This window comes from Phyllostomus discolor, chromosome 3 (assembly GCF_004126475.2).
Source record: "Phyllostomus discolor isolate MPI-MPIP mPhyDis1 chromosome 3, mPhyDis1.pri.v3, whole genome shotgun sequence".
In the NCBI taxonomy this organism is placed as follows: Eukaryota; Metazoa; Chordata; class Mammalia; order Chiroptera; family Phyllostomidae; genus Phyllostomus; species Phyllostomus discolor.
Window position 1 is genome coordinate 184344941 of NC_040905.2, and position 25573 is coordinate 184370513.

Genomic DNA, 25573 nt, shown 5'->3' on the forward strand with positions numbered 1-25573 from the left:
GGGAACCCGGGCCTGGGTTCTTCCCGCACGGATTCTAGTTGAATCGGCCTGAGCTGTGACCTGACCAACAGGAATTTTTAGAGTTCCCCAAGTGATTTCAACCTACACACAAATTCATGAAACACCGATGCCGTTCTTGTAACTCCATCATTTCAGTCCTAAAGTTTCAAGATCCTGCGAAGGAGATAAATTCAAGGGTTGAGATAATTTTCTCTTGAGTAATGTAAGACTTAAAAGCCAGAGCTGCATCATTTTCCCAGCAGACCGTCAGTAGAGCTCAGAGGAGGAAGTAAAAGTAACCATGGAACAACAGCCGTGTTTTGAGAAACTTTTTAAATAGACATATAAAAGACTAAAACCCAATCCAAATTATATAAAAGCAAACCACAGATGCCAGGGACACATTTTGATTCCTAGAATTATGGTGTAGTGGTAGAAACAGATTGGGTTCTGGAGTTAGAAGTCTTGGTTTAGAGTTCTGGTTTTTCCACTTAAAAGTTATGGGATCTTGGATGAGTCATTTGGCTTCTCTAAACTTCAGTTTACTCATTCCTGAAATCTGTAACAATAGTATGCTAGAGGCTTTTTGCAGAGATTATGTTGACATGAGCTGCATTTTATTCATAACATAACACACTGTAACTATAATTATTACTGATAAAAAGATAGAAATGTTTGCTCTCTGAGTGGCACCTAGCTCACCCCAACCAATATTTAACAAGATTTTATGTAATATTTATAATACATTATCAACTTTATTTTTATAGTTTCTTAGTTTTTATATCTTTATGATGGGAGTTTTAAGCATACACTGAAGTATAAAGAATAACGTAATCTGATACTTCGCAAGCTCTAGTGTTCCTATGATTCACTGAGGAGCTTGTTAAACTGCAGGCTCTGACTCAGTGGGTCTAGGGTGGGGCCCGAGACTCTGACTTTCTAAAAAAGTTCTCGTGTGACACTTGTGCTGCCGGTCTGCTGACCAAATACCAAGCACAGGAGTAGGCAGAGGTAGGCTTACAATTGTGAGTATGTGAAGCACAGAGTTTATTCTTGTACTCTTATATATTCTTGCATTATATTGATATTGTAATTGATATGAACAACTGTGAAACTACTTTTGCCCACCCCTGCATTTGTGATGTTGTAACAAAACCATAGATTAGGTAGCTTACGCAACAGACGTTTATTTCATTTATTTCTCACAGTTCTGGAGGCTGGGAAGTCTGAGATCAGGGTCACAGCATGGCCAAGTTTTGTTGAAGGGCCTCTTCCTGCTTTGCAGACGGCTGTCTTCTTTCTGTCTTCTCATCTTTTCATCTGGCAGAGAGAAACGCTGGTGCCTCTCCCTACTCTGATAAGGTCACTCACCCCATCATGGGGGCTCCCCTGGATGATCTCATCTAAACTTAATTACCACCCCAAGTCCCACCTCCTAACCCCGTCAGCTTGAGGTTAGGGCTTTAACATAAGAAATGTTGGGGAGACTCAAACGTACAGTCCCCAACACAAGTGCATAGTTAACTTCCAAGTTCTAGTACTCCACTTCACCAATTACGAACTCATGGCCAATTTCATTTCCACCTTCACCTTCATCTTCCCCTTTCCTCATCCTCCCCGCTGGATTATTTTGAAGTAAATCTCAGACATCCTATCATTATACCTACTATATTTCAATAGTATCTCTTTCACACTTAATCTTAGCCAAAAGGCTAAGAGGTAATCAATATGTATCTCCTTAAGAAGAGAATGAAAGTAATTCCTTTGAAAAACTATAATCACAAGACCAGCACCACCCCCGCCAAAATGTAACAGTGATTTCTTAATATCATTCAATGTTTAATATTTAGTCAGCGTTCACATTTCCCTGAATGCTTTTCACTGTGATACGTTACTCTTTCAGCCTTTTCTTTTCCTTGTTTTATTTTATTTTTTTAAGATTTTTATTTATTTATTTTGAGAGAGAGAGAGAGAGGGAGAAACATCAATGTGCGGTTGCTGGGGGCTGTGGCCTGCAACACAGGCATGTGCCCTGCCTGGGAATCGAACCTGCGATACCTGGTTCGCAGCCTGTGCTCAATCCACTGAGCTACGCCAGCCAGGGCTATTTTTTTTTAAATTTTATTTTAAAGAAATTAGAGTGTTTGTCCTGGATAGATTCCATATTCCCATCCCCTGGTTTTGCTGCTTACATCGTCATGAGGTCATTTAACATGTTTCTTTCTTTCCTGTGTTTCCTGCAAATTGGTAGTTGGAGCAAGAGCCTTAATTGGATTCAGGTTTGATTTTTTTGGCACCTTCAAAGGTGGTGCTGTGCGCTTTAACAGGAACTACATCAGGTCTGGTTGTCTTTCTGTCCATAAACCCCTGAAAGGCGTGCCCTCCCAAACAATGGAGCCCATGACTGCCGTGTGCTGCCACCAGGTGGTGACAGTGCACATGGCCACAGGTTCCAAGAGAGATCCGTGAGATCTCAGCCAGGGGGTACTTGTTTTCCTCATTGCACTTACATTAAATCACCACGATTCTTAAGTAGCAAAGCTACTTTGAAAATAAACTAATGCTATATCTTAGTACTATGTTTGTAGCATGTAAAAATAGCTACAATTTTTGGTGCCCAAAAACCTTATGTCCATCATCTCATTTAATTTCCAAAATACCCAGGAACATTAAATTACAGGGTCCCTGGTAAAACAGGGGTGAGGCTGGGAATAATACCTACACTCCCTCTCTCAACCATTTCTGTGCCTCACTACCTTCTGTCTGGGTCTGTAAGAGTCACCTGTACTTGCTGTCCTCTCCCTCCCCCCGCTTACAGCTGTGATTTTTCCCCCCAGCTCTCTTCCATTCTCTGGTCCATTCTCCCCACATCCCTCCCCAGGGAAGCTGGCTTCTGTGGATTCTGTCTCTGGGCTGCCTTACATGCTGGTTTCCAGTGGCTTCCAACTGAATTTAGCCCAGTTTATTCTTTTGCTCCCCCTCCAACTTTGCTGTGTTTCTGAGTGCCACCTCCCTCAACGACCACTTCTGCTCCAAGCGGCCGCTTTCTGTGTCTCTTCCCCCAACTTCAGTTAATACGATTTCTCCTCTTGCTCCTTGGGCCTCAGAGTTTTAACAACTTTCCACTATTCTATTTCCTGGAAGTCTCAATTTCCCCTTTAGTTTTCTACTTCACCTTCCTCACTGAATAGCATCTTCATTAAGATGCCTCTTGAAACATGGGAGCTGAGGGTTTCCTGCTGGGATTTTCTCAGATGCTTCTCACTTCCTCAGCTTTCATTTTCTTCTCTGTCCACTCCAGCGAGGCAAGTGCCCTAGCACTTCACTGAGAGGTTCCCACAGTTGCCACCTTTCTTGGCCAATGATTAATTCCCACTTCTCACCTTAGGTTTAATTTAACAGCAGCTTTTGATGCATTCCTTGAAGCGCCTCCCTGCAGGCTTCCCAGTACTTTGTGGTTGTCCGTGTCCCTTCTTAGCCACTCTTTCTCTCCCTGACCACATCATGGTGGCATGTCCCTTTGTTCAATTCACAAACCTCTTCATCTCCACTTCTTCCTATTCATCTCATCTAATCTGGGAGATTAAATACCACTTCTGCACAGATGACTCACAGGCTGTCTCTGGTCTCAACCTATGTCCAGAATTCCAGAATCACATACCTAGCTGCCTATTTGCCAGTGCAAAATTAATAAGCCTCAAATAGAATTTTTTGAAATATTTTATTGATTGAGAGAAACATCAATTTGTTGCTCCACTTATTTATGCACTCATTAGTTGATTCTTGTATGTGCCCTGACTGGGGATTGAACCCACAACCTTGGCATATTGGGAAGATACTCTAACCAACTGAGCTACCCGACCAGGGCTCAGATAGAGTTCTTGATTCCAGACCTCCTCCCACTTCCACTCCTATACACAACTCTCTGAGTTGATGGCATCACCATTCATCCAGTTGCTTAGCTCAGAAACCCTGGCATTATCCTCAACTCCTCTCTTTTCCTCACCCCTCAAGATCCAATCCATCAGGAAGTTTTGTGAGTTCTTCCTGTAAAATACATCCAGCATCCCAACAACTTTTCACCACCCACTACTGTTACCCAGACCTAAGCCACCATCAGCCACTTTGACAGAGATAACTTTCTTGACTGGCCTTACAGCTTAAACCCTTCCTTTTCCAGTCAGGTCTCCACATAGCTGCCTTCTGGTCTTTTAAAAATGTAAATAAGGCCATGTCATTCCCCAAGTGTGACCTGACATCACAGTTGGAATGAAATTGCAATGAGCGCTTCCACAAGCTGCAGTGCCCTTTGCAAGCCCGTGGCTCCCACCTCCCTGCCTGTCGGCTCCTCCCTTCTCTCTTCAGCTCTTGCTCCCTTCTCTCCAGCCATGCAGGCCCATTTAAACATGCCGAGCCTGTCTCTGGGGTTCCCTCTGTGTGGGATGTTCTTCCCCCAGACTCTGTTTCTCACCCTTCACACCTCTGCTCTTGTTACCTCCTCAGAGGGGCCTTTCCAGACCACCTTATCTTACCTTGTCAACTCCCTCCCCACATTACTTTCTACCTAACCCCATCCATATTTAGTTTTCTTTCTTTTTAAAACAAAATGTTTTATTTATGTATTTTTAGAGAGAGGGGAATGGAGTGAGGAAGAGGAGAGAAACATCAATGCGTGGTTGCTTCTCCTACTGGGGACCTGGCCTGCAACCCAGGCATAGGCCCTGACTGGGAATCAAACCGGTGACTCTTTGGTTTGCAGGCTGGTGCACAATCCCCTGAGCCACACCAGCCAGGGCTCACCAGCCAGGACCATACTTAGTCTTCTTAATAAGTGTCAAGGTATAAAATGAAATAATTTTTGTTTATGTGGTTGTTCTCTGTCTTGCCCACTAGAAGGTAAGCTTTGTGAGAGCAGGGACTTGTTGGTGCCAGTAAATATTTGTTGAGTCAATTAATGAGTGAGTGGTATCACTGTCATCTCGGTCTCTATACACAGCAAGCACTTGGTACAAGTTTGCTCAGTGGAGAGCCTTAGAATCCTGGCCATGATTTTGAAAATCCCAGGCCCGGTGCAGGCCCCTCAGGGCCTTGGGGGTAAAAGATGCGTGAACTCACTGGGATTCCTGGAGGGCTCTGCACGCTTTGCCAAGGGCACAGTGATGACCCAGCTGTGGGGTTGGAGGTTTCAGAGGACTGCCCATAAGGCCTTCTGATGCTGCCATGGCCATTTCTTTGAGCCCTTCTCTCTGTCCTCCAGTTCAGCTCTGTGCGCATTCCAGAGTCCTCTGCCAGCCCTGCAATGGGGGAGGCAGAGCCAAGGAAGATTTTCTGTGATGAACTCATGGCAAGGAGGGGTCCACAATAGCTGTCACAGGAGGCAAGAGGACTACTGAGTACATAAGAGAGGCCAGGCAGCCAGGCCCAGAGTTGCCTGATCAGCACCCATCTGGTCCCAGTGTCCTGGCCTGAACTTTTCTGACCTGGGACCTGCTGCCTTGCCTTAATCCAGAAATATTTCTCCGAATGAACAGACTGGGCCTTCCATATTCCAACCCAGCTTCAGGGATTCTGGGAATCCTGGTAGGTGTGGATAGCTTCTGAACTGAGAGTTAAAGCTATTTCAAGTGTTGTTTGTACTCAAGGAGGGTGGTCTGTGGGCTCTGGTTACTGTAGAAGATGACCTTCCTGATGACCTTTCTTCCGATGGTCGTGGCTCTCTGGCACACACTGTACTGCAGCTGAGTTGAAGCTGGGAGACAATGTAGGATCACTGTTTTCCTGGCAAATGTGGATGCTCATTCATTCACACGTCATTAAAAATGTACTGAGCTGTTATGTGTGCTGGAATACAGTTTTTTGAGATGTTTAACAATATTCCTCTGTCCATGTAGTTCACCACTCTCCCCTTAACTCGCCCCTTCATTCTCTCCTTCATTCAAGGTGCTGCTTTTTTGGTTGTCTGTGCCTGCAGGGAAGGGGTGTAATAGAGATGTAAGAAAAATCAAAGAGGCTTTCTTGCTTCGGTATCCAAAATGTGTACCCTTCCATGATTAAAGCAGACTCCAGAAATATATAAAATCTCTCTGAGAGAGAGAGGGGCTTCCCAAACCTCACCCTCAAATAAAGAAGAGGTTTCCCTGGGACTGGGAGAAAGAAAAGTCAAAGGGGAAAATAATAGGAACAGAGACTCTGGTGGTATGTGGAGGGACAAGCCTGCCTTCCAGACAGAGCCCCCAAGAGGCCAAGCTGAAGCTTGGGGATTTCTTGACTCCAAGGAAGGAGCAGCCTGATTCCCACGCTCTTACATGTGGCACAGAGGGGGAGAGTGCTTCCAGCCCAGAAGGGCCCTGGCTGTCAGGAATAAGAGAAACAGGGGTAGCAACTGGTATGGACTGATGACCAAAGGCCAGATGCTCACTTCCATCATCTTAATGGGCTGGGGGAGAATTGTGGGGCGTGCGCGCGCACACACACACACACACACACACACTACTTCAAAAAGAAAGTTTTTGAGCTCCTACTGGGTACCAGTCTGGGATTAGCTACAAAGACACCAGGTCTCTGGCCAGGTATGGGACATTCTGATGCTGAACAGAGTGGCTTTTTGGGCTTTCTCTGAAGTGTATCTGTTCATCTCCTTTTCCTGGTCAGCACCCCTCTCAACTCCAGCTGGGCACACAAGGGCCTTCACAGTGGGTCCCCTTCTTACTTACTTTTTTCCCCCTCACCACACCGAGTCTTCTGTGCTCCACCCCAAATGCTTTTCTCCCAGGAGACTTGTGTTTTCTTACCTCTGTGCTGCTGCCTACATAGCTTTCACTGTCTAGGAAATTTTCTTCTGGTGGTTTTTTTTTTTTTTTTTTTTTCAGCGGGGGGGGCTAACATCATTACAAAATACTTCAGTCCCCTGGTCAGAAATAATTGCTTCTCTCTTGGAGCTCTAACCAGCATGGCTGCATTCATTTTTGTCTAGTACTTCTTGTTTGGTGCTTTAGTAAGAGATAGTTGTTTATGGATCTGCCTCTTCTGTCTTTGAGTTACGTTGGGCAGAAGCCACATCTCTTTCCTCCTTGTCTCTGGCAGTACCCTGAGGCATGGCATAGGGCAGATACTGGTGACCAATGAAAGGATGAACAGCACAAATGACCCTGCGTGAGAGGGGTGGAAATTAAGCTATACAGATGATGCATGTAAGTGCACATTAATAGTTCAAAAATTTGTAATGGGTCTTATTATTGTTGCTAATGGCATTATTATTGGTAGAGATGTTATATCCCAAATGGACAGACCCTCCCAGTTAGTGACTCATGAAACAGGGAGCAGCAACATTATAATCCAACCTCTTCATTGTTCATATGAGGAAACAGGCCCACAGAGCCCAGCCTCCTTTCACTGAACTGTTTTCTCTTGTGGCATAATTACTCTCCTTAATTCAGTAATATTTAAACTCTTTTGAATGTGTACATTCAAAATAATTTTGAAAAACTTTAAATAGTCATCTAAATTTTTTCATCATAATTTTGAATGGTCAGAAGGGATGTAATTTGCGGATTATTGTAAATACAGGGGTGTGTAAAAGTAGATTTACAGTGGTAATACAAATAAATAGTGCAATAAGTAATAAAAGAATAAATGTTTTGTTTACTCACAACTGTAAACCTACTTTTGCCCACCCCTGTATATTTTTTAAAAGTTGGATTATTGTGAGCATCTCAAAGTAAAGCTATAACATCACTCCTTTAAAGATACCCAGTTAATGGGAAATAGTGAAGTGATTTGGTACCTAGCATCACTCATTAAAAAATGCATAAACAAAAATACACAAACTATTTTTAAATACTTGCTTATTTTCTTTCTTTTTCCTCCTTACTCCACTCCACAGAGTATTAATGTAATTTTTTGGCTTGAAAATCTTTTATCCAGCACTCTATTGTAGTTCACTGCGATAAAAATACATATATACACTATACAGCTTCACAGATAGGCAGATCACAGAATTTTTAGGGCAGTAAAACTACATGATACTATAATGGTGGTTACCGTTAGAATGTACTGGGACATGGACCTAAGCTACCGCCTATGCTGGGACAAAGAAGGGACACCTCACTGGCTAAACACCTGACCACGAAATTCCCCAAATTAGAAGCAATTTAGGTGTAGCTGCCGGCATCCTGCCAGAAACTGGTGGAATCCTCATTGCCCTCTCCCTTCTCCCTCCAGCTTTCTACAGAATCAGCCCTCCCTGATCAGATACCCTGTACACCTGGAGCAGATCAGCAGGGTGACTTACCCTCCTTCGGCGGGGGTGGGGGTGGGGGGCTGCTATACACCAGAAAAGCCTTTCTACCCTTCCCCTTGGGGCTGTCCGGACCCAGCCCTCCCAATCGATCGCATTGTCCCGCCTGTAATAAAACCCCTTAATTGGACTTTTCTGGCTCCGGGTCCTGTTTTTTAGCCACCTCGGCTACGTAACACGTCATCATACATTTGTGTAAACCCCTCAAATGTACATGATATTTGGGTGACCATATGTCAATGGAGGTTCATTAGTTGTAACACATGTACACATGTAACACATCCCCCTGGTGGGGGATATTAATTTCGGGAGTGGCTATGCGTGTGTGGGGGCAGAGTGGTTAGAACTCTCTGTACCTTCCTCTCAAATTTGCCCTGAACCTAAAAACTGTTCTCAGAAAAAGTCTATTTATATGTAAATTTATACTTAATATTTTTCTTTCTTGTGGTTATGCTTTTTATTTTTTTTGTTTCGGATCAAGTTATCATTACGATCCTAATTTATACAGCAATGAAAATCACATAATGGCCTAACAGTAAAGTGTATTAGAATTTCAATTATGATGCTGGATTGGTGTTTCTGGTACCTTGAATTATCTAATGGACGATTTGCTCTCTGGGTTTTGTGTTGTTGTTCCTCGTGGCATCACATTCTAGTAAGATTTGGGGGGGGGGGGTACTAAAATGAGAACCCTGACTACTAGCAACTTTTCAGCAGGTCAGTTTTAGGGAACGTAAGAAAGTTGAATTATGTGAAACTTTGTGTGTCCACGCCACCTAGAGAATCTCAACATGCCCGCGGGGACAGACATACCCCAGTTTGAAGACCAAGGATTTAAATCACCTCTCACGTGTCCCAAGGGTCACTGGACCATCCACTGCCTGGCCAGCACTTCCCGCTTCCGGTCCAGAAAGAACGCACGCCCCCGCCTTACTTACTCCGCCCGCACCCCGCCCCTTCCCGCCCCTTCCGGCCCGGGAGGTTTGATTCTCTTGGCGGGCGGAAGCGGCTAAATCCACAGGCTCCTAAAGGCTCAGAGGGATTCTCCCCACCCACCGCTTCGCCAGCAACCTTAGGTGGGTACCTTTGTCCCTGTTGCCCGGCCGCGATCTGTCCCGCTCTCGGCTCCTCAGGTCAGTGTCTGCAGCCGGTGTCCCGGCAGTTTGCGGTGCGTGGGAACAGCGGCGTGAGCCCAGCTTGCTCCCGGCTGAGAATTTTACCGGAGCCACACCTTACCGATCCACTTCACTGGATGACATATTTCGCTTTTCCGAGGCCCCCGGTTTTCTCCTTCGTAAATGGGGGTAACGATCGAAATTACCGCAGGGTTATCAGTAAGGTAGGTGTGCAGGCAAAACGTTTGTCACCCAGCAGCTCGACAGATGTGAATTCCCATTCCGCGTTGCTATGACGTTTCTCCGCGAAAGAAATTCAAAGAAGGGCTCGGAGTTATTTCTGTTCATGCAACTCAGTTTACTGGGGCAGTCCAGTAAAAAAGGAAGGGTGGTATGTGTTATCATCACCTTTTCAGAGTCCAAAGCCTTCGTCTCCCTTTCTCCAAATAATGGCTTGAGAGGCTCACGCTGAAAGGGGAATATGCACCGAGTGCTGTAGCAGTAAAAAGAGCAGCTCCCTCCAAGAAACCTGTGGGAAGAAGGGACACTTCCAGAGGAGACCATGCCAAGAGATTGAACAGGCCTCTAGCATCTAGGATGAGTAATTGTTCTTGAGCTTCACCTTTGGTATTTTTCTTTGGTAGTGAAATGGGGGAAGGTGAAGGAGGGGGATACATCAGAGGTGCCTGGAGCTTTGCTCAGAGGCCAGTGTTCCTAAATTTTTTGTTCCCATTTTGGTTTCTTTTAACCATGTTTTGTGGGAGAAATCAGAAATGCCCTTACTGCACACCTTCATGGGTTTGTTTCACCAGTGACTCTGCCTTTCCTGTGTATCTGCTGTGGATCAATGAGATGAGCAAATCAATCCCTTAAAACCTTTAGGAATGAATGCCTCTTTGCTGGTGCTCCCAGAAGCCTCTGCAAGGGTGCAGGACTGAATGTTAATTAAATGTATTACAAGGCACATGATAAGTCATTCTGTATTCTACTTGTCGTTTGAAATAGCCTCAGCATTAGTGTCTTACCAAGCTCACTAGATAAGGTAAATGTGTTATGCAGCAATGAATAGCATAGCCTAAATAATGCCATGTTAATAAGAAAACTTGGCCCTGGCCAGTGTGTGTCAGTGGATGGAGAACTGACCTGTGAACCAAAGGGTTGCTCGTTGGATTCCCAGTCTAGAGCACATGCCTGGGTTGTGGGCCAGGTCCCCAGTAGGGGATGCGACAGAGGCAACCACACATTGATATTTCTCTCCCTTTCTTTTTCCCTCCCTTCCCCTCTGTCTAAAAGTAAATAAATAAAATCTCTAAAAAAAAAAAAGAAAGAAAATGTGTTGCTATCCTATAAAATTTAATGATAAACCTCCCCCCATTATGTAAGCAATTTCTTATTTCCTCAGAGAAATTCAAGACCCCAGTTATATGTGCCCCCAATCCTTCTACTTAGTCATACTCAGAAGGACATTTAGGTGTCTAATTAGGGTCTACAGTTGAGGGGCTGCCTTCCATATTGACGGATCATATACCTCCTTTAGCAAGTCCAATCACAAGTCTTTCCTGTGTTTAATATTTCCAAACTAGAGGATAACCAGGGCACTTAAAATATTTAGAAACAGCCCTGACTGGTGTGGCTTAGTGGGTTAGGCATTGGCCCACGAAGCAAAAGGTTACCAGTTCAACTCCTGATCAGGGCCCAGGTTCCCTGTTTGGGGCATGTGAGAGGCAACTGATCGACAGATATTTCTCTCGCTCTCTCCCTCCTTTCCCCTCTCTCTAAAAGTAAAATATTTACAAAACTTTAGAACCAGCATAAATAAAATTGAAGAAAGAAAAAGAGAGGGTACACAAGTTCAATCTTACATTGGTGCAAGTTGATCTTTATTAGTTGACCAGAGGCCATGACCTGGAAGTTTAAAAGTCATTTTGGAGAAATCCGTCAAGAAGTTAATTATGACACTCATCAGGAGAAGTGAATTCCAACATCATATACTTGCTTTCTTTCTCTGTGTGGCAAGTTGGAGTAACCCAGTCCTTGTATGGAATTTAGACGTGCAGTGGTGGCAATTAGGATTCTTGTATTTCCTAAGGCCTACTTCGTTCCCTTTGTCCATTGCCATCTCATGGGTTTTAAACTTTGAAATGTCTCTTTGTGTTCCCTCTTTAGCCCCTGTGATCTGAATATGCCAATGCTGCATTAGTTGAGGCTTTGCTCTGTAATGAACCTGATAGCCCACTTTTTAAAAAAAAGATTTTAGCCCTGGCTGGTGTGGCTCCGTGCATTGAGTTGCTGACCTGTGAACTGAGAGGTTGCTGGTTCAATTCCCAGTCAGGGAACATGCCTGGGTTGTGGGCCAGTTCCCCATTTGTGGCCGTGTGAGAGGCAACCAAACCTTTCACATATTGATGTTTCTTGCCCTCTCTCCCTGCCTTGCCCTCTCTCTAAAAGTAAATAAATAAAATAACTCTTTAAAAATATTTTATTTATTTTTAGAGAGAGGGGAAGGGAGGGCAAAATAGAGGGAGAGAAACATTCATGCGCACAAGAAATATTGACCAGTTGCCTCTTGCATACTCCCAAATGGGGACTTGGCCTGCAATCCAGGCATGTGCCCTAACTGGGAATTGAACCAGCGGCCTTTTGGTTTGCAGGCCAGTGCTCAGTCCACTGAACCACACCAGCCAGAGTTAGACATGCACTTTTATAGCAGGCAACTTTACAAACATTTATAGCCTGACATGCCCCCATTTCCAATCTCCTGCTCTTTCTCTTACCCGCCATAAGGATTCCAAACGTTTCTCCGTCTCGTGTTGACCTTTATACCTTTACTGCCGTTATTGGCTGTTTTTGAAATTTCTTGGTCCTTTGATTCCTGTTTTTTTGGGGGGTGGCGGGGGCAGGTTGTGGTTCTACTTCATTCCCACATTTGCTGCACTGACAAATGCCCTTTCAAAGATTTCTGAGTTAGTATTGCTGCCAAAGATATTTCTAATCCTGTCCCTTATGTGCCCACTGAGAATAGATAGGATCTTTGTGCTGTCTCCTTGCTCAGAGTAAAAAGATACGTGAAATCAGAATGCTTTAGGCATTTTAATAGATTATTCTATTTATTTAAAAAATGTTTTAATTGAATTTATTGGGATGATACTGACTAATAAAATTATATAGGTTTCAAGTGTACAATTCTGTAATACATTATCTGTATATAGTGTTGTGTGTTCACCACCCCAAGTCAGGTCTCCTTCCGTCACCATTTAGCCTTCCCTTTACCCTCTTCTACCTCCCCCTACCTCCCTAAAAGGACATTTTAGTATATGTCTTGTGGAAGTGAGCACCTAAAAGGATATTTTAAAAATATCTCTTGTGACCCTGGTCGGTGTGGCTCAGTTTGTTGGAGTGTTGTCCTGTACATCAAAAGGTTGGGGGGTTCAATTCCTGGTCAGGACAAAAGAAAAAAAAATCTTTCTTGGCCCTTGAGCTGGCCCTTGATAATTTCATTTTTTTTCTCCACCTCAATTAAGAAGATGACCCATACTCACTTAATAGACCTTGCTGACTACTACTCTTTCTTTTCCTTTATAAACTCACTAACTCCTGAGGTAGAACTCACACTCTAGGTCTTCCAATGTTAGGACTGTTTTTCTTTAAGATTTTATTTATTTATTTTTAGAGAGAGAAGGGAGGGAGAAGGAGAGAGAGAGAGAAGCATCAATGTGCAGTTGCTGGGGGTCATGGCCTACAACCCAGGCATGTACCCTGACTGGGAATTGAACCTGCGACACTTTGGTTCCCAGCCCGCGCTCAATCCACTGAGCTACGCCAGCCAGGGCAGGGCTGTTTTTAAGGCTTAGGAACGTGCTGGTCACTCAGCTCTGGATGAGACAGGATGAAGAACAGAGAACCTGAAGGTAGTGAACATGGTTCTCGCCATCCATCAATGCCAGAGCCCTCAGCGGGCTTGCCAGGACTCTAGAAGAGAGACTATCTGGCTCTAGAAATGAGCACCAGCACCAGGTTTTAACTACTGAGGAGTAGTGATCAGGATGATTTTCTCTGCCCTTTCCAGGTGAAACTGCTTCCCAGGTGTCAGTTGGCTATACCTGTAACTCAGCCGTTCAAATTATTAGAGAGAATGGGGTCCTAGCATCCTGAAACCTGTGCTGCCATAGCTAGTCTATGGTTAGGTCACCAAGGGAGATTGGTACACAGGAGAGAGGCCAGGCAAAGGAGGATTTCATCACTAGCTGGGTCTTGGCCTCAAACCCCTTTGTGAACTCCAGAGCCTTAGTGTCCTGTGCTGGACTGTATAGAAGACTCTTTGTGCGTGACTCAGTGACCTCCATTTTCCTGGGCCCCTCTGATTCCTGCTTGGCTATGCAAGGGGTGTGGGGGCATCTCTTCCCAAGGTTGAAATCTTGAGTTTTGTCTTGCTACATTAGCCTCTAGGAAGAAGCGCTCCTTAGAGAAACCATTTCTGTGTAGGTTCACCTTTGAATCCATGTCTACCTATAAAGAAAGCTCCAATCTGTAGCACCTACTCAAGTGCTGGGACTTGACCTATATATGGGTACTTTTAGAAAATGTATCTACAAATCTCCCTCCCAGAAAGTTTCTTTTACCAGTTTTACTTTTTTCTTCCTTAGCTTCTATGAAACTGTATTCTTCTAATTCTTTTCTAACTTCTTTCTCTGCCTCTTCCTCTTACGCCTCCTTCTGGTATGGGTGAGGCCTCAGCTGTCTACGTTCACAGTTTTGTCTTTCTTAAGTCTTTTTATACTAACCGTAACTGACTTTGTGTATGGTGTGAGATGAAGATCCAATGTTTTTTCTTTCCTTTTTCTCCCATATGGCTAAACAATTGCCCTTGTTCTAAATCTATACTTCCATTTATTGGTACTTCTAAAAGCAGTTTTAGTTCAGTACATGTCAACTTTCCTTCCTCTGGGATCTTTGCACCTAAATTCCTTCTTTCTAAAATGCTCTTCCTTTTATTCTTTTTGGGCCAACAGCTCCTCTTAAGGTTCACCAACCAAAGACCACTAAAAACACAATCTATAGCAAAAAAAAAAAATAGGCGTTTTTAGTTTGCTGCTGCAAGAGAAACCATCCTCCATAGGACCTCAGAGCATCTCAGTAAGGAAGAGTAAGTTGAAAGGTGCTCATAGGATTTGGACTTATGGTGGGTGATTTTTCAGAAGGAATTAGGGAAGCAGGAACCAGTTTTGGAATGACTACTATCAAAGAGCTGGGGCATTTCAGCATTTGGGTATCTTAGAATGGCATAGGGTTGGGATACAGTGATCCCTTACCTATTGCGGGAGTTACGTTCCAGAGACCCCCGCAATAGGTGAAAATCCATGAAGTAGTGGCATTATATTTCTTTTTATTATTTACATATATTTTAAGGCTTTATAAACCCTCCCCACACTCCTATAAACCTTTCCCATTCTCTTATTAACCTTTCCCACACTCTTATAAACATTTCATATGCTCTTAAACACTTTCTACACTCTTAAACCTATGTAATTTTAACAACATATAAAATTCTATGTGGGTACTCACCAGTGAAGTATACTACAACCTGAATGATGAAGATCATGAATTATGTAGCTGTGGAGTACTGATGGTGATGAAGGTGATGATGATGAGATGAATGTACTGCACAGCCAAGAAGAGCATTACAGCTCTTCTGAAGGCACCACTTCATCGGGTGCTTCATCAGGTGCAGTATCTTCACCCTGGGCCGTAACTACTATTTCTGCTAAAGGTGTAGGCGTAACTGATCTCTTTGTCTGAGTAATGAACATAGTTATGGGGAGTTGCTGGTGCTGTTTTTTATCTGTAGAGGCAGCTTCTCCATGTGGAGAAATACTCTTGAGTCCAAAGAGTCTCTGAAATTTGTCAAACCAGTCCTTGCTGGCACTGAATGGGGTTGGTCTGGTGGGAGAAGCACTGGGGTCTTGCTTCTGTGTCATCGTCCTCATTTTCATCCTCGTCACCGTCTTGAATGTCCGTGCTTTCCGCAAAACTGTCATAAAGTTTTTTGGCCTTCGTCTGGATGGTGTTGGTATCTAGCAAGATGTTCTTCCTGCAGTCATTTATCCACAGGGCCAGTGCAGACTCCATCCTCACAATGGCCTTATTGTGGGAAGTGACCACTCTCTTTGCAGTCTTGTTAAAAGTCATTGTTCCTGTAGACCTAATATTCTTGTCTTTCTTTATGTAGCAAACAGTAGATTTGTTGATTCCGTAATGGCAGCCTACAGCCGCATAGCTTTTGTCTTCCTCTAACATGTTGACAAGTTCCACCTTTTCTTTGATGGTAAGCATATTCCTCCAGTGCTTGGGTTCACTGTCAGAAGCCTTAGAAGGCACAGAACGTTTGGGTGGCATCGTAGGGCTTGAAATAAATTCAGACTTTTATGAAAATTTCACAAAAACACAACGCTGCAGAGCAACAGTACATGTGGCGATCAGACATTGATGTGAAGTGGATAAGGAGAGATGCTGAACAAATGGGCACAGAGCTGGAGAGCAAACAGACTGATGCTACAGTCACTGAGCCAATCAGCGCCCAGGATACAGAACACAGTGCTGTGGTTAGTCACCTTCTATTCCATCAGCCAATGGTGTGCCGTGTACAATCTCGCATTGGCAAACTTGTGCAAACAGTAGTAGTGGCATACTGCATTTCCATTGTATACAGTATGGTATTTATCCGCTGATGAAATACTGTATTTGATTTCAATTTAATATTCTTTTAATATGTTTGAATTAACATTTTTTGTGTTTTATTTTTTAGGCAAAAATAGTAAAATCATAAATATTATGTAAATAACTATATACCGCAAAATCCCATCATAAGCGAAAACTCCGTGATACAGAATTAGATATATATATTTTTTAAAAACTCGTGATACAGTGAAGCCGCAATAAGTGAACCACAATATGGTGAGGGACGACTGTATATTTATGGGAAAGAAGCAGTAAGTCACATAAAGGATTGTTCTCATTTTAACAGCTTTGTGTAGAAACAAGGTTTACATGGTCTTGTCCAGGTCCTGTTGGAAATACTGTTCAAGTTTTGGTAGGAATAGCCAGTCTGATTACCAGTCCAGCTGATAACATCACTTTTTCTCACTTCTTATCTTTTGAATTAGGTCTTGGCTTAAATATTACCTTCTCAGTGACTCATTCTAACCACTGTTGCTTATTTCTTTCCCAGTAATTATTTAATTTTATTGTTTGATGATTTGCCTTTTGTCTTCTCTACTAGAATGCAAGATCCATGAGGGCAGGGACCACATTTTGTTTCTTCTCCATTATGGCTTTCATACCAAGCGTGGGTCCGGCACATCATAGGTGCTCAGGAAACACATATGTGTGAATAACTGAGTGAATAAAAGAAAAGTCAGGTTAATAGTCTGATTAGTCCTGCCAGATACACTGCTAGCCTGTAGTTAAAGTCAGCTAAAAGCGTATCCTCTGCAAGTGAAACAAAGCTGGCATGAGTGTGACCTTACATATTAATGCACATAACAGGGCCCTTCTCAATCCTATGGGTTTTTGTAATACTACTTAATTTCAAAACTCAAGAAGACAGAATAAGATCTACCTAAAACCTTTACAACAAATTTTGTATATTATTTAATATATACTTGAATATATGATATGTACTTCAGAGTATATGTAACATATGTGAAATAAAATATGTATCATAGGTATCTTAAAATTATGTATTATTGGAATCTTAATTTGCATTTCCCTGATGAGTAATGAGCATTTTTTTTCATGTTTTTATTGGTCATTTGTATTTCTTTGTGAAGTGCTTTTGTATTTCTTTTTTTAAAAAATATAATCTTTATTATATCTTCAATTACCATTTAGTCCCCTTATGCCTCCCTGCCTCCAGCTTTTATATTTCATTTGCTTATTTTCTGTTGTGTTATCTTTCTCTATATTTTTGACTTGGGGTCTATTCTGGATAAAAATCAGTTTTGTATGTGTTGCAAATGTTTTCTCACATTTTTTTTTTAAATGCTGTTTTTGGATGTGCAGAAGTCCTTTTTTTAACATTGTTTAATGTATTTTTTTATACTTAGCACTTTAAAAGATCCTCTTCTATCTTGAAATCATGACAGTATTCTATTAAAAAATTTAAAAGTTTACCTTTCATATTTAAATCTCTACTTGATCTGGAATTGATTTTTATGTATGCTGTGAGATAGGAATCCAGTGTTTTTTTTTTTTTTTATGTAGCTAATTAGTTTTTCCAGCATCATATGTATGCCCAAGACTTACTTATATTTTCAGTTACGAGAGTGGAGGACATAATGTCATAATAGTTCCTTTCTTGATCTTCTACTATTTGTGTTTTACAGGTTAATTTTTTTATAAATTTGGAATTCCGGAAGTACTATGAAAGATTATGATGAACTTCTCCAATACTATGAATTATATGAAACTGTTGGGACAGGTAATTGTCATTTTTTTGGCGGGGGGAGAGGATAGATCAACTATTTGAGAGTGTAGTGTATTTGGGCAAACATGAGCTTTCTGGTCTATACTTCATAGTTTTAAAATTCTTAAAATTCTTCAACCTATTCAATAAGCAAAAGTGGAGCAAGAGAGAAGGTCTTGTCAGTCATTTAATCTAGAATAAAAGTCATTGGACAGTTTTGAGCCAAGGAATAATCTGACCTTTGCTTTAAGGGTCACTCTCTTTGGCTGTGAAAAGATTGGGTAGGGGAGGGCAAGGGCAGAAGCAGAGAGATGTTAGGAGGTTATTGTAGTAATTCAGGTGAAGGATGCTAGAGATGATGGTGACTTGGATTAGTGTGGTAGTAGTGAAGGTAGTGAAAGGCTGGGATTCTGTATAGAAACACACATATACATATATGTGTGTGCACTTTTTGATTTATTGAGGTGTAACACAGTCAAAGATGCAAAGTACACTAAGCTTGATGGAATTTTACATACATATAAACCCCTGTGTGTCCTGCTCATATCAATATCAAGATTATTTCCAGTTAGCACCTTTCTTTTTTCCCCAAGGAGACTAACCATTGATATGTTTTGAGGGCAGAGCCGGTGGGATTTGTTGATGGGTTGGATATGGGGTATGAGACAAAAGAGAGAGGCTAAGGATGGCCCCTGGGTTTTGGCCCGAGCACCTGGGAAAATGGAGTTGTTATTTACTGAAATGCGGAAGACCATGGGAGGGGCTACCAGGAGCTTCTTTTTAGAAATGTTAAGTTGGCACTTTCTTTTAGATACCTAAAGTGTAGACTTTCCTGCTTTTGATTCAGTTTTGAAACATGATTTCTTCACAGTTTTAAAACTGATTGGAAGTTCATATTTTGTCTCAGCAACTTTTCTTTGTGTTCTAGCAATATTAATTATAAACCAAATTTCTAAAGAGTGAATTGTTTTCCTACTTGTTCATTAAAACATTAAAGATATACTGGAGAACATATTTGCCAGTGATACATTGCATAAGGGTTTAATCTCCAAAATGTGGAAAGAACTCAACACCAGGAAGTCAAGCAACCCAATTAAAAAATGGGCAAAGGACCTGAATAGACACTTCTCCAAGGAGGACATACAGATGACCCATAGACATATGAAATGATGCTCAACATCAATAGCCATCAGACAGATACAAACCAAAACCACAGAGAGATACCAGCTCATACCTGTCAGAATGGCCATCATTGATTAATCAAACAGCCAGTGCTGGTGAGGATGTGGTGAGAAGGGAACCCTAGTGCACTGTTAGCGGGAATATAGGCTGGTGTAGCCACTGGAAAACAGTGTGGAATTTCCTCAAAAAATTAACAATGGAACTGCCTTATGACCTAGTGATTCCACTGCTGGTAATATACACATATGCACCCCTTTGTTCATAGCAGCACTATTTACAATAGCCAAGTACTAGAAACAGCCCAAGAGCCCATCAGTAGATGAGTAGATTAAAAAATTGATACATTCACACAAAGGAATAAAACTCAACAGAAAGAAAGAAGTCCTGCCTTTTGTGACAGCATGGACGGAACTGGAGAATATTATGCTGTGCAAAGTAAGCCAGGCGGTGAAAGACAAATACTGTATGATCTCACTTATAATTGGAATCTAACGAACAAAATAAACAAATGAGAAAAATAGAACCAGAGACATGGAAATATGGAGCAGACTGATAGCTGTAGGAGGGGAGGGGAGAATGGTGGAAGGAAGGGGAAGGGACTGGTCAAAGAACATGTACGAATGGACATGGACAACGAAGAGGGATTGGCTGTGGGAGAGAGTGGTGGGCTGGGTGGAGGGGGGCAAAAAGGAAAACAATTGGGACAGCTAATAGAATAAACAGTAAAAAATAAAAAATTAAAGATCTATTATGGTAAAAAAAAAGTTCAGCTAGACATTGGATGAGCAGAGGTTAGGGTAATGGCTAACACTTTGGAAGCGGCAGGAAGAAAGAGCCATAAACTTATGGAAAAGTATGGATTGATAGAGCCTTTTAAAATCTAACAGAACAGTATTTGTTCCTGAGCCCTTGGTTTGCTCCAATGTTGATATTTGGGTCTGTCTTGCTTATCTCGTCATAATTTTCCTACATTTAGGTGGCTTTGCAAAGGTCAAACTTGCCCGCCATATCCTCACTGGAGAAATGGTAGCTATAAAAATCATGGATAAAAATGCACTAGGGGTAAGTTTAAAATTATTTTAAAAATATTTATAGGTCAATTTTTTGAATTAAAACGCAAATTTGCTCTAATGTTCTAGTTACTACTTTTATTAGAATAATATTCATTTTTTCTTTTTTCTTCCTAATTTTGTTATCCTCATCCTCCCTGCACCCTACCACCCTCCAGCATTGCCACCCACCACTTAGTTCATGTCCATTGGTTGTGAGGATAGTATTTCTCTAGCTTTTTAAATCAATAATTATGTATAACTGGCATCTTTTAAAAAGTAATCTGAGGGAAGGGGTTATCCTTAATTTTAATGCAAGGCAATGGAGCATATTTGAAGCCCAGAGGATCCATTTTTCTGCTGTTGTTTGGTGGTCTTGGAGGTGTTTCTGGGTATTAATATATTGCCCCTCTTTGTCTTCTCATGACACTCTTACTCAGTGTTACCTATTTTATAGGGTACGTAGCTCTTACATCCCCGGATTTTATTCAAAGTGAACTTAGAAGTTATCTAATGAAATCCTCCCTTCCTTGATCAGCCTCTTTTTCCTCTACATGAATGCTTCCTGGCTTGAGCTGCTCATTACCTTCCAATGCAGCCCATTCCATTTGTGGTCTTGGTTATAAGATACATAAAGTTCTTTGCTTTTATATTAAGGGAAACATCTGTCTCTTTTGATGATCTTTATGGGTCTTTTATACCCTTTCCAGTGTTTGTACTCACCCTGAGTGATTTTTTTTCTTCTAATTCATTAGTTCTCATATGGTTTAGTTTCAATCAATAATTCAGGCTTTTCAATATTTTTGTTTATCTGCGCTCAATATTATATTTACTAAGTGAATAAAAGGGCATTAAAAGCCATTTTTCTTGAGCATTTAAACATTACAAATCTGATTAATTTCCTTAAGCAATTTAAAATTTAATTTCAACTTTAGTATGACTTAGTCACTTAAACACTATAAACACTACAATAACAGACAAAATGTGTATTTTTGTCACAAAATGCTTTACCACATTGATACTCAAAACTTACTCTAAGCCCTGGCTGGGTAGCTCAGTTGGTTAGAGCATTGTTCTGATATGCCAAGGTTGCGGGTTCAATCTCCAGTCAGGACAGGTACAAGAATCAACCAATGAATGTATAAATAAAAGGAACAACAAACTGATGTTTCTCTCTCAATTAAAAATTCATTAATTTATTTCTAAACTTTTTATATTTTCTGTTGTTATGCTTATTTTAGTTACGTCCTAGGACTTGAATGATATTTTGATTACTTCTAGGGTCCTAGTTATCAGACTCCCACTCCCCCCACCCTCAAAAAAATAAGATGATCATATTAGGATAGTCAAAGTTACCATTGATTCTTGGCCAAGACCTGACACCTGGTTGCATGGTCCTAGATAATTGGATCTTAAGCCATTGATGATTAGGTTGAATCCATTCTTATCATAAAGTTTTACATGTTACTTCATGGGTTTCTAGATTTCTATCTTTAATATGGATTTTAAAATTCCTTTAGCTCATCCTCCTCCTTCCCAACCAGCTTTTTATTTATTTATTTATTTTTAAATTTATTTATTTATTTTTAGAGAGGGAAGGAAGGGAGATAGAGAGAGAGAGAGAGAGAGAGAGAGAAACATCAATGTGCGGTTGCTGGGGGTTATGGCCTGCAACCCAGGCATGTACCCTGGGTGGGAATCGAACCTGGGACACTTTGGTTCCCAGCCCGCGCTCAATCCACTGAGCTACGCCAGCCAGGGCCAGCTTTTTATTTTGAAAAATTTTAAGTCCCTAGAAATATTGGAAGACTGAAACAGTGAATACCCTCATACCTTTCACCTACGCTCACTGATTTTCAGCTCAGCATGCCTCTTGTGGAATATCGCTAAGAATAAAAGTGGTAGCTCAGGCATGCATACTAAGCAGTGTTTCTGTCATTTTCTTTTTTTGGAATGCTAACCTTCTAACTGAGTTTGAGACTTAAAAAATTTTTCTAGACTTAGTACTATTGACCCACGTCGAATTTGTCTTTCATAAAACCCTCAAGGCCTTTTTGAATGTATATACAAATAAGTTTTGTTGTACGTTTTCTGTATTGTTGAACAATTGGTTTTGAGAGTGTTGATTGCTTTTGCTACTCAGTATTAAACTTGTTCATACTGATGCTTGAAACACTTCCCACACTGGTTTACTGAATGTTTAACATAATGTTTTGTCACAGAGTGATTTGCCCCGGATCAAAACAGAGATTGACGCCCTGAAGAACCTGAGACATCAGCACATATGTCAACTCTACCATGTGTTAGAGACAGCCAACAAAATATTCATAGTCCTTGAGGTTTGTAGTACGGTTAGAGACCTAAAGGGATTTGTTCACTGTCTTAGTCTGTTTGAGCTGCTATAATGAATATCACATCCTGGGAAGGTTGTGAACAAAAGAAATTTAGTTTTCACAGTTCTGGAGACTAGGAATGCCAAGATCAAGGCACTGGTATGGTTGGGTAAAGCCTGTCTTCCTAGTTTAGAGCTGGGGTCTTCTCGCTGTGTCCTTACATGGTAGAAGGGGCAAGGGGTCTCTTTGGAGCTTCTTTTTAAAAAAAAATTTAAATTGAATTTATTGGGGTGACATTGACTAATGACATTATGTAGGTCTCAGGGATACAATTCTATACTATATCATCTGCATATTATATTGTATGTTCACCACCCCAAGTCAAGTCTCCTTCCATCACCATTTATTCCTCCCTTCACCCTCTTCTACCTCCCTCCAATCTCAAGAGTCTTATATGGGAGCATTGATTTCATTCACGAGGGCATCTTCCTCATGTGCTAATCAGCTCCCAAAGGCTGCCTCCTAATGTCATCTTTGCGGGTTAGGATTTCAACATAGGAATTTCGGGTGTGAACAAACATTCATATCATTTCCATTCACTTTATCAGTAATTAAGAGAAAAGTATGTTTTACCTGAAAGATTAGAATAAATATTAAGTGGCTTACCTATTTGAGTTCTGTCTATAACAATTTAGATCAAGTAGACATATATAATAAATTGGCAAGTCATTGTAAACATACCCTTTCTAACACGCTCCTCATGGGGAGGTGTGGTAGAATGGACAGAATATGTGAGAATTTGTTTCTAGGGGGAAGGATTCATTTCAGTTTATATGGTGTATTAATCTAGGGCTGCTGTAACAAATGGCCACAAACTTGGTGGTTTAAAACAATAGAAATTTATTGTCTTAGAATTCTGATGGCTAAAGACTAAAATCAAAGTGTGGGCAAGATTCTTTGTGGATAATCTGTTCTTTGCCTCTTTCCTGGTTTCTGATGGTTGCTGGTAATCCATGGCATTCCTTGGTTTATAGATGCATCCCTCTATTTTCTGCCTGTCTTCAAATGGTCCTCCTTAATCCAATAGGACCTCATCTGATTTGATTACATCTACAAAGATCTTATTTACAAATAAGGTCACAATGACTGGTACTGGGTGTTAGGACTTGAACTTTAAACATATCTTCGGGGAACACAGTTCAGCCCACAGCCTTCAGTGCGTGTGTTATAGGAACCAATTTTTTTCCAGTTTTAACTAAACCTTTTTGGCTTGAAGTGTAAGGTCCTTAGAACTCACATCATTCATCTTTTGTTTTATTTTCCTTGGCCTCAGCCAAATAATTTGTAACTTCACATCATTTTCACAGATTAGCTCTGCTTTAAAGCACATTTTAAATTCATAATGCTGAAAGTTTTGGACCTAGAACTATTTTCTTCTTACACTGTACATCCACCCACATGGTTGATAGTGGTGATTTTACAGACTTCTTAAAAAGCCGATCCCTTTGTCCAAATAAAATACTTAAAAAACAAAACAAAAGCAACAAAAAAACCCTTCATGAACCTAGGACAAAATAGAGAATGTTTAAGAGAGTATATATTAAAAAGTAGAATGCTCTCTGTCCTCTATCCCAGTCATCCAGTTTTCTCGTGCTTCCTATAGCTTTTCCATGCACTTACAAATACTTTGTGTGTGTGTGTGTGTGTGTGTGTGTGTGTATGTTTTTTACTGCAGTGCAAACTTCCATAGCACAAGTTTATTTTGTCTTTTTTAAGTATATTCTATTGATTTTGCTATTACAGTTGTCCCATTCTTTTTTCTCCTCTTTATCCCCCTCTGCTCAGTATCCCCATTCCCACTGGCATTCCTCCTCCCTTAGTTCATGTCCATGGGGCATATGTATAAGTTCTTTGGCTTCTCCATTTCCTATACTATTCTGAACTTCCCCCTGTCTATTTTGTGCCTGCCTATTATGCTTCTTACTCCCTGTACCTTTTCTCCCATTTTTCCACCTCCCCCTTCCCACTGATGACCCTCCATGTGATCGTCATTTCTGTGATTCTTTTCCTGTTCTAGTTGTTTGCTTAGTTTGTTTTTGTTTTTGTGTTTTAGGTTCAGTTGTTGATAGTTATGAGTTTGTTGTCATTTTACTGTTCATAGTGTTGATCTTTTTCTTAGATAAGCCCCTTGTACATTTCATGTAATATGGGCTTGGTGATGATGAACTCCTTTAACTTGACCTTATCTGGGAAGCACTTTATCTGCCCTTCAGTTCTAAATGATAGCTTTGCTGGATAGAGTAATCTTGGATGGATGTAGGCCCTTGCTTTTTATGACTTTGAATACTTCTTTCCAACCCATTCTGGCCTGTAGGGTTTCTTTTGAGACATCAGCTGATAGTCTTATGGGAACTCCTTTGTAGGTGACTGTCTCCTTTTCTCTTGCTGCTTTTAAAATTCCCTTCTTATCTTTAATCTTGGCTAATGTAATTATGATGTGTCTTGGTGTGGTCTTCTTTGCATCCAACTTCTTTGGGACTCTCTGTGCTTCCTGGACTTGTATGTCTGTTTCCTTCACCAGATTGGGGATGTTTTCTTTAATTATTTTTTCAAATAAGTTTTCCATTTATTGCTCTTCCTCTTCTTCTGGTATCCCTTTGATTTGGATATTGGAACGTTTAAAGTTGTCTCAGAGGTTCCTAAGCCTCCTCATTTTTTTGAATTCTTGTTTCTTCATTCTGTACTGGTTGAATGTTTATTTCTTCCTTTTGTTCCAAATTGTTGATTTGAGTCCCTATTTCCTTCCCTTCACTGTTGGTTCCCTGTGTATTTTTATTTCACTTTGTATGGCCTTCACTTCTTCCTTTATTTTGCAGCCATATTCAGTCATTTCTGTGAGCATCCTGATTACCAGTGTTTTGAACTCTGCATCTCATAGGTGGGCTGTCTCCTTATTGTTTAGTTCTTTTTCTGGAGTCTTGATCTGTTCTTTCATTTGGGCCATATTTCTTTGGGTGCATCTGTTATGTTGTAAGGGGCAGAACCTTAGGTATTTGCCAGGGTGGGGCAACCCACTTTGCTGTGTGTGGTGCTGTGTGTGGGGGAGGAGTCCGAGAAGGAACAATGCTACTTGCTCG

General features: G+C 41.3%; 1 protein-coding gene across 2 annotated transcripts in view; it reads left to right on the forward strand.

Moving 5' to 3' along the window:
* Positions 1-9387: 9387 nt before the first annotated feature.
* Positions 9388-25573, forward strand: part of MELK (maternal embryonic leucine zipper kinase) — a 75503-nt gene continuing 59317 nt past the window's right edge. The window contains exons 1-4 of one of the 2 annotated variants that reach the window (XM_036021925.1): positions 9388-9429; positions 17793-17887; positions 20031-20116; positions 22326-22442. In XM_036021925.1, coding sequence (XP_035877818.1) covers positions 17830-17887; positions 20031-20116; positions 22326-22442 — 261 coding nt within the window. In that variant the 5' untranslated portion in view covers positions 9388-9429; positions 17793-17829. The remainder of the gene's footprint in view (positions 9430-17792; positions 17888-20030; positions 20117-22325; positions 22443-25573) is intronic. The other variant, XM_036021924.1, reaches the window with a different exon arrangement.